This window comes from Penaeus monodon, chromosome 36 (genome assembly GCF_015228065.2).
Source record: "Penaeus monodon isolate SGIC_2016 chromosome 36, NSTDA_Pmon_1, whole genome shotgun sequence".
Lineage (NCBI taxonomy): Eukaryota > Metazoa > Arthropoda > Malacostraca > Decapoda > Penaeidae > Penaeus > Penaeus monodon.
Genome location: NC_051421.1, coordinates 5,865,868 through 5,875,867, shown reverse-complemented (window position 1 = coordinate 5,875,867; position 10,000 = coordinate 5,865,868). Strand labels below are relative to the sequence as shown.

General features: G+C 34.8%; 1 protein-coding gene and 1 pseudogene across 1 annotated transcript in view; both read left to right on the top strand.

The window, feature by feature from the left end:
* LOC119595672 (eukaryotic translation initiation factor 2-alpha kinase-like) overlaps positions 1 to 1,468 on the top strand; it is a 2,417-nt gene extending 949 nt beyond the window's left edge. The window contains exons 2-3 of the mRNA XM_037944783.1: positions 836 to 992; positions 1,290 to 1,468. Coding sequence (XP_037800711.1) covers positions 836 to 992; positions 1,290 to 1,468 — 336 coding nt within the window. The remainder of the gene's footprint in view (positions 1 to 835; positions 993 to 1,289) is intronic.
* Positions 1,469 to 2,313: 845 nt separating this feature from the next.
* LOC119595502 overlaps positions 2,314 to 10,000 on the top strand; it is a 14,240-nt pseudogene continuing 6,553 nt past the window's right edge.

Here is a 10,000-nt window from a genome sequence, read left to right as displayed (position 1 = left end):
TTACTGCTTATGCTGGCGTACAAGTCAATACGGCACATAATTTGATCCCTGAAATTCTGTTGTGTAAATTAGGTTTAGGCCTATATTTGATGGATAGTATGACCCTAATGAAATAAAGTAACTTCACTTCCCCAGCCCCATGTTGTGTTGAAAACAACAACAACAACATCTCACTAGCAATTTCTTCTAAACCACTGAGTTCTAATGCAGAGTAAACCAGCCTAACTTACCTTAATGAACTGCTCCAAATCTGAGCAAGGGCATTGATTTTTCATAATGTCTCCGTTGAATAGACGTCCTAACCATGAGGTTCAGTTGGAGATAATTGTGGTGGGCTGTGAGAGTTATTGGAAGTAGCGTGCAATGAGAGTTTGGCAGGCAGTTTCACTTGTTTATCCCGCTGCAGTAAAGATTCACATATATATTCAGTATACAAGACAAACCCCTGGTTTTGGAGGGAGATTTTTGGCTTCAAAATTTGACGTATATGCTGGCATGTATGGTATATATTTTCGCCATCCCCACTAGAAGATTTTCACTTTTTTTTTTTTTTTTTGTGGATAAAGAATCTGACATGTTGACTAAATTTGATCATTTTCCATCTAAATCCTCTACATTGACCTATTGAGTGTATGGTCACCAGTGAGTTTAGTAGCAGTGGCATCAGTTTTTTCCCCTAATGCAGTTCAATCCACTGGTGTGTTTATTATCCTACAGACTTCAAAACACCTAATAACCAAGTGCCTCTTCTTATGCCGATTGGTACAAAAATTGTTTTTTCCCTTTTGCATTAGTGGGGAGTGAGTATTGTTGCCAATCACACAGAACCTTTCAGCTGGAGGTGACGTCTCGTGGGGAGTGGGTGCGACTCATCCCCTCACTGGATGGGGGAATCTACCGCTTTGATGGAGATGGGGTGGAGGCTCTCCCTGTCACAGCTGAGACACTCCTGCACTCGTCATTCAAGTTCAACACGGACACAGTTTTCACCGGTAGGTTGTCGGTTTTTACTTGCCCTGGGATAGAAAACATGAAATGGATGTACCTTGTATTTGTATATGTGTTTCTGATGTTTGTGTAATGCCATTTTTTCATGTTTTGGATGTTTTTTTTGAGCAAATTGCATGAGAGACTTCTGCAGAGGCTTCATAAAATACAGTATGTTGAGAAATTCTGCATTTCATACCATATACTTTTTTTATTGTTCAGACTTTAAGCCTCATTTACATGATTTCTTTGAGTTTTTAAATAAAAGTGTATGTATTAAATATTCTTGTTAAACTTTTCAGGAGGAAAGTCAACTGAAGTCTGGGGAATGTCAGCAAACACAGGACACTTGTTATATGTATGCAATACTGGTGGATGTAATCGACAACAAACGGCATCAAAGCCTATACATGTGTTGGTTATCCGGCGAGTGACGCAGATTGTCAGGGCCATTGATCCACAGTCTGGAGAGGAGAGGTAGGAAAAGATTCTCATATGTAATGTGTATAGTAAAGCCTTGCATTAAGTGGTGCTGAAAAAGGTTGCCAAATACAATTTGATCATTTGTAACTAATAAAATGATGTGAGAAAAAACATACTTTGTTTTGGGGGCAGCAGAGTCTTCATGCTGTTTTACTTGTTTTGTGTTAAAAATCTCATATCTTTCTGCATCATTCTTGGATATTATGATATGAAATAAAATTATCCCAGAAATTTTGTCCTCAGGCACTGCATTCAGCACCTTTGCTTGGTGGTTTGTGTCCCTTGGCACTTTTTTTCCTTTTTTTTCACCTTTGAACATATCTGTCATTGCTGGGTTCCCCCTCCCTGGTACTTTTTTATGGAGACCTTCATCAGTAAAGCTGGACAGAGTGATGTATGGCACTTTGTTTTTTGTTGGGTCTCTATTTTTTTTGGGCAAAGGGCAGCAGGGAGCGCATCAAAATCATCATAGTCTAATGGGGCCCCATAAATGAAATTTTTTAGGTACCAGTATAATGATAGTTGTTTTTTGAAAATTGAAATTTGTAAAATACTATGTCCCAAATTGGGTTCCACTGTATGTATATTTACACTTGTTAAGGTATTCATTTTTCATGTTCTGTCTGTATACCACCCCTTTGAAAAAAATTGATTAAGGGGAAAGGGGGCTTTAAAAGATTAAAATTAAAAGAAAATAGTACCAATAACAGAAAATTTGATTTCAAGGGGGAACTTCGTGTTGGTCACATGGGGGTTATCTTGCGGGCGGGGGCTGTGGGGGATAACGGGGAAAGAGGAGGGGGACCCCCTTCCCTTTTTTGTTGTCCTGATGGTTCTAATGGCATGGTGAAGAGGGGCATCTTCCTGGGCAAAGGTGATTTTTGGGGGAATATCTGTTAATTTTTTGACATTTTGAGGAAAGTTTTTTTTAACAGCTTTGATTGTTTGCTTTTGAAATTTTTTTGTAAGTTAGTTTAATTTAGGAATGTACTTGATTGTGTTTTTTCAATCCATACTTGTATACAATTATATGTGCATAAAAACATAAAGGAGGGAGGGAAAATGCCAAAGGGAGGTTATTAAAAATTTTGTTAAACTTAACATTAGTTTTAAATAGTTGGGGGTTTTTATTTTAAAAAATGTGGGAAAAGGTACGTCAAGGGTTTATGATTTGACACTTTTGTGCGGGAAAGTTAATTCTCTTTATACCACTTATCCCAAACGGGAGTTTTGGCATTGTTTAGGTCTAAAAAAATTTTTCTTTTATCATTTAAAAATTTTTCTTTCTTCTGCCACAGTTTGAAAGGAGACTGTAAGGAAAATTTCAGCTACTTTTAGTTAAAAAAATATTATTAAAAATTGACTTTGTTTTTTTCGCGGGGCATCCCCTGTGGTCAATTTTCGGGAGAATACAGGGAAAGTGATTTCAGAAAATTGACTTGTTAGCACAAACAGGTACCACTTGTGCCGAATGGGGACGTCGTTGGAAAAATAAAAGGTCTTTTGTAATCTTTGTTGTTTTAGGTTATGCATGTTTTAAGTTTTTTTTCCCCTATCTTTGGAAATTTTTAAGAGTTTAGATTAATTGTTCAGTTTCTGTAAACCATTTTTTGAGGAAATAAAAAATGATATAGCATGTACATTAGCTAGGGTTTATAGGATAAAAATTTTTTTAATTTCATGTCAAGTATAAAAAATAGTGCAATCATCTTTTTTCAAGACAAGTCAGTAATTTTTTTTTATTTTTTTATTTATTTTCTTTAAAAATTTTTAATTTGTTTTTCGGGGTTTTTAATTTATATTGTTTAATAAGGGAAGTCACTTTACAGCACAAAATCCTTTCATTTCAACGAATGAGTTTTACATCTTAGAGAAGCTAAAAATGTAAAGTTCTAAGGGGAACTTGGCGGGAAAACAAGTGCTGTGCCATATCAGCTTCATTTAGTAATTTGATTGTTCTGAAGACTTAAAAATTATCAGTATGCCCAGGATGGGGACCAGAAACACCTGCCTTTATGTAGGGGTTCATAGAAGCAGTTTTATAACACCCAGAGTGGAAACGAAAAGGGTAATTCTGAAATAGGATTTATGATTGAATTTCCCATTAGGAGCTATGCTCATGCCCAAATTTTATACTGAAAAATATTTAAATTTTTTTGGCAAGGTTTCTAAATGTAAAAAAACCAGACATTTTCAGCAGAAAATACCCCGTTCATTTGCCCCTTACTACGGGAAACCCTATAACCCAATTTTTAATTTATAAAAAGGGGGCCCCTGCCCCAATTGAAGAAAAAAAAAATATGATTGATTGCCAAATAGACATCCTTTTGGAAAGCTATGAAATGGCCCTATAATGGGTTTTTTTTGGGGTTTATTCCTGTCCTGCCCCAAAAAATTTGGTTTAAAAAAAAAAATTTGGGTTTGTTAAATGGTGTGGTTTGGGGGTTTGGGTGGGGTTGGTGGTGTGGTGGGATGTGTGGTGTGGTGTGTGTTTTGTTGTGGGGGTTTATAATATTACCACCACTTTTTGGGGGGGACAATTTTTTTTACAATTTTTTTTTTTTTTTTTTTTTTTTGGGTTTTTTGTTTTTTTTTTTTTGTGTTTTGAAAAAAAAAAAAAACAAAAAAAAAAAAAAAAAAAAAAAAAAAAAACCAAAAAAAAAAACCAAAAAAAAAAAAAAAAAAAAAAAAAAAAAAATAATTATATAATATATAATATACATAAATATTTACAAATATGTTTTAGTAATGTGTGAGAATAGAGTATGTAGAAAAAAAGTTATTTATCTACCCTATGCATAATTCGGAAAGTGAATGATATTTTTTAAAATTTTCTCTTTGTTAAAACCCTTCACCTTTTTCTCATTTTATAATACTTTTCCAAATTCTGCACTGCGGCATGTTTTTGCCATTGCGTTTTATTAGGATGACACTTTTGGACTTGGTTCTAAAAAAATTTTAAAGAAATTATATGTGCTTACTAAAGAGGGTGTTAAACTTGTAAGGGAGAGTAATTTAGTGGTTTCTGATAATTGCGGGTTAAAAGTAATGTATTTAATATTTATCATTAAAGGTTTTAAACAAATGTATTTTCCCTAAATTGTGAAATGGAATTTTTCTGTAATTTTTTTAAATATGATATTATTTAAGGTTTAATTTAAAAGGGTATTAAAAAAAAAAAAGAAAATTATGTAGCCAAATAAAGTGTAAATAGCAAAATTTGTGAAATGGAGAAACTTTTTAAAAATGAAATTAAGGGCTTGTTGAAAGGGGGGGTTTCTAAAAATTGTGTCACACCTTTTCATCATCAAAATAGTATATTGCAGTACAGGGTCCAATATCCACTGTTTTTGTGTTTTGAATTTTGTTTAAAATTAGAGTTCCTACGTACTTGTTTCAAAAGAAATTGATTTTTTTTCGATTATTTAAGCATTTTTTTTTGTGCTGTATATTTTTTACTGGGTTTTTGTTTTTATTTTTTTTCTAATGTTTTTAACAACCTATTAGTATAAAATTTTAAAAAGTAACAATTTTGAAAATAAAGAAAAAGGGGAAAAGAAATGTAACCAATAGGGTTAAAATAATTCCTCCTTTTGTGTAAAGGAAAAGCAAATTATTAAAATCCAGTGGATTTGGCAATTATGACATACCTAAAGCTATCAACAGGTTAAGGAGGGCAATTTGGTTAGGGGACTTTTATTTTTGCTACCCAAATCTTAACCTATGTGAAATAAGTGTTGGAGGTATTTTCATGGGCTGTAGTTTTTGGGGGGAGGGGGAGAAACCATTGATAATTTAAGCTTTGATATGCAGGATTTCCTTTTTTATATGATGATTGTCCCCTCTTTTGCCGAAGATTCCCTTCAGTGCGGGGCTTTTGCATTGCTTTTTTTCGTACCGTTTTTAAGTTTTTGAGGTTTCATTGCAAGATTTTTAGACTACTGTGCACAGTGACCGAATTTTTTATGTGTTTCTGAAAAACGCCCAGGATTTTTAAAGTCCAAAGGTGAAAAAAAGAAAAAAGGTTTTCTCTGATCTCCTGGTCATAGGGAGTGGCCACAGTAATTTTTTTGAAATTATACACAAAGCATAGAAAAAAAAATGATTATATCTTTTTTTTTTAGATAATGGCTTTCCTCAGGCGAAAGGACAGTCACTCAATCTGAGTCGTCCCCTTTTGGGGGTCCCACAGGCAAGGGGCCCCAGGCGAAGATCAGACCCTTATGGTGTGTAACAGCGCAGATTTTCATATATGTTTCCCTGGGTAGTTGATGCGTTGCTCAGCTGGGTTTTGTTTTTGCCTTGTTTTTCTGCGTTAAAAAATTAAACTGGATTTTTTGTTTATATTCACCTCATTTTTTAAAAGGGCTAGTATTTAATGCAAGTATTGAATGTTGTGTGGGAAAAAATATAATACACTTTAAAAAAATTCAGCATTGAGTTTTGTGTTTACAGGCCCTAAATTGGGTAACTGGTTTGTGGTGTTGCTTGCTATGCCTTGCTTTTACTTTTTCTGTTGCGGACATTCTGTCAGCATGAGGGATCAAGTGACACAGCAAAACCCCCAACTGGGGTTCGCAATCTGAATTCACATTCAGAAAAATCCAATGTGTAGTAATTTATTTTTTTCCTTTTACTGAAAGAGTTGGGTATTTTTTACACGATTTTAAAGTTAGTTTTTTAGTGTTTTTTTTTATTAAAAGTTTTTAATTTTTTTTTCATTACTAACAAATTATAAAAAAGCCTTTTCCTTTTTTTAAATTTTTTTTGAAAAAAGCTGCATTTTTTTTTTACATTTTGATTGTATGGTTTACAGATCCTGCATTTTTTCACCGAATGGGGGTGCAGGTCCCCGGTCCTGCACCCCTGTGCCACCGGGGCCCCCTGCTCCAGCTCCTACTGAGGTTTTCCCTATTTTACAAGTAATCCTACAGCCCTTCAGCGTTGCTGGGAAAAGGGGAAAACCCCCCACCCTCGTTTTTCCTCAAGGTTGTGAAGTTTTGGATTTTGTTTTTTGAGGGGTTTAGCTTTTTTATTGGGATTTGCCCTTTACTTCCAAAAGGAATTTTCTGCCCCCTCTTTTGTCTGTTGAGTTTTTTTGGGGAAGCGGTATGGGGAAATTAAGTTACTTTTTTAATAATGCTGTTTGAGAATTCAGAATTTTTTTTTTTTTTTTTCCTTAAAATTATAAGAGATGTTAGTTTTTTTTTTTTTTTTCTTTCTGAAAGATATGTATTTAGGCAAACGTAAATTTTTCCTTTTAAAATGCCAAGGGTTTAATAAAAAAAAAACAAGTTTTCTTTGTCATGAAATTTAAAAGCCCGTATTGCAATTTCATTTTAAAAATTTATGCTGATAGTCATTTCCAAAAGAAATGCTTGCAGGTTTTGCAACAGACTTTGAAGCCCATGCACCGCCCGGGACTGGTGGCTTTGGGGTTTGTTTTTCAGGGCCGAAAAAAGCTTTATGAAACGAAAGCCGTCAAGAGGTAACTTACCAGCAAAATAAGACAAAAGGAATTTTTTTTACGTTTTTTTAAATTTTTTTTTACTTTTTAAGAAAAAATTAATTGCATTTGATGAAATCGAAGTTAAACTTGAAAGGTTTGATTACCAGAAAAAAAAAGTTTTCAAAAAAAAAGTATATTTGTTGAAAAAATTAGGGATTTTTTTGTAGTTGGAGAAAAATGTGACAGCAACATTTTATCACCAATTTTTTTCTTTATTTTATTATTTTATATATTTGGTACGGTGTGAGATAAAAACAACGGTTTATTTATTAGGGTGAGAAATTAGAAGATTTTTTGTTTGAGTAAGTGCCAAATCATATTTAAATCGCTTTCCAAACTATAAAGCATGAAGATTGCTTGAAACAGTTACAGAATTTTTCTTTTTATCTTGAAAGGGGGCAGAAAAATTAATCCCATCCCAATTTCTTAACTTCTTGAAAAAGAAAAGGAAAAGTGCAGAAAGGAAGGAAAAGAACCAATTGTGTATGTCAGCTGAACAATGCAGTTAGAAGAGACTTTGAAATTCCAAATTGTTCTTGTAGTTTGTGCTTAGAAAATTTAAAACTTCAAATACTAATTCATTCATCATATTCAGGGAATCATCTGCAGAGAGGGTAAAGCGTGAAGTCCGTGCACTGGCCAAGTTAAACCACACGAATATTGTGCGTTATTACAACAGCTGGTTGGAATCGCCACCTCCTGGTTGGCGAGGATTTCTGTTTCTTACAGAGTGGGTAAGTGATTTAAAATTTAAAGGGTTTAGTATTTTCCCTTAGTGGGGGAGTGTATTTTATATTGTATTTTTTTTTATGGGCCTGTATTTTTTTGGGGAATACTTTTGGTTTATGGTTTTTTTAAAAACTGAGTTTTGAAAAAGGTTTAAATATTTGCATCTCATTTGATTTAGGATATTACTGTTTTTATATTAATTTGTCGAATCTCTCCCACCTTTCAAGATCTGAAGCACTGTCTATGTCCCCTTTCTCTCATGGGGCGGAAGAGACTCGTGACAAGTGCCAAGAGGAGAGCTTTGCCCGTTGCGATGCAGAGGAAGCCTTGGATAATTCTATCTCAGATGTGCTGAACAAACTTGCCCCCAAACCGTATGAAAGCTATAGCAGGGTTGAGGACCAGGAAGGCAGAAGTGGGTCTTATACTGGATATAAGGAAGAGTTTGAAGAGGAGTCTGAGGTGGAGGAGGAAGAGGAGGAGGAGGAGGAGTCTGAGGATTTGCAAGAGAACACAGATAAGTCTTCCAGTTGGTGGCAGAATGATAGCAAAACAGGAGACATTCAGGACACCCAGAATGATTTTGCTGCGGAAGATTCGTTTGAGATAGTTTTTGAGAATCCCAAAGCAAAGCCGAGTGAGAGAAGTGAGGACTGCACAAGTAATAAAAGTGACTCTAATGATGCTGGCATTCAGATTAGAAACAATGCTAGTGAATTAGAAGACAGTCTTAGTCAGTCGATAGTCTTTCAAGACTCAGGGTGTGATAATGAGAACAGTTTATCACTACACAATACTGTATTTGAGGATAAAAGTGCTAGTCAAGAGAGAAGTAGCCAGAGCAACAGCAAGGAAAGCCACGTCTTTCACAAAAAACTGCAGAAGAGGAAAAGATTACAGAGCCATCCACTTGGGAGTGATTCAAAGGAAACGAGTGAAAGACCAAGAACGTTAAGCCTGCAGACAAGTATGGAGAAGATAGCATCCCATTCCAAGGAAGAGGCTGGTGTTCTTCGTAGCAGGACCTTCTTATATATCCAGATGGAGCTTTGTCAGAGGGAAAGCTTGAAGGACTGGCTCTTGCAAAATGAAATTAGAAATAAAAAGACTATCTGTGATATGTTCAATGATATTGTGAAGGCTGTTGAATATGTCCATGATAATCAGCTTATGCATCGAGATCTGAAGGTAAAGTGGTCTTTTGCTGGCTTTGGAATATCTGTATGAATTGAAGAATTTAATTTTCATTATCAATTTCAGAAGCAGGCATTATTTATCATGAATGAAATTTATTGTATTGCACTATTTTTTACAAATAAAATTCTCTCTTTTTCAGCCTTCTAATATCTTCTTCTCACTCGATGGCAAAATAAAAATAGGAGACTTTGGGTTGGTAACTACTATTGCAGAGGACCTGCGAACCCCAGGGGTTGTTCAGCCAGGCTACATGAGTAGGCTGCCTGATAGTCACCACACCCATCGTGTGGGGACTCAGCTTTACATGAGCCCTGAGCAAGTAAGTTATAAAATGTATTAACTATTAGATTTGCTTCTTTGTAAAATTCCTGAAATTATCAGTCCATTATAACAATTGAAATTTTAGAAATGTAATAAAAAGAGAGAAAAAGATTCTGTCATAGAGTACGTGACTGTGTTTTCAACCCATTGGCCACGGTACATGTGCTTTAGTAGTAGATGGCTCCCAATTGCTCAGTCATAAGTGGTCAATTAGTACTTAGTATTAAATTTTTAAAAGGAGTATTTTCAAACCATCAAAGAACCAAGACATTTGAAGCTGGAGTAGACACGATGAAGGAAAAACAGAGATGCAAGTTGCTAAGGCATAACACTATTTCTGCTTCACTAATTTGTCTTGTCTGATTTGTTAAATTTAAGATGTTGATCAATAACAGCATCTCCATAATTTGATATCAGTGAAATTATTACTGACCACGTAAAATAGTTTTAACACTAAAATGAGACAGGAGTTCAGTTTCAGTTCAGTCCTAAGAATAGAGTCCAAGGGAACCTTTTGCCAAGAATGAGATACTCTAGCAACATTTCATAGTGTCATATGTGAAAACCAGTGACTCCTAATAGCACTCACCGTAGTTTTTTGCTGATGGAAATGTGGCTTTATGTCCTGTGAACAAAGGGTTAAAACGATATATTGGCTTTATTTCAGGTGATGGGCCAAGTCTATGATTACAAAGTAAAACATATACTCTTGGGGCTGATTTTCTTTGAGATGTTGGTTGCCATTTTCCACGGGATGAGCCTCACAGTCATGAC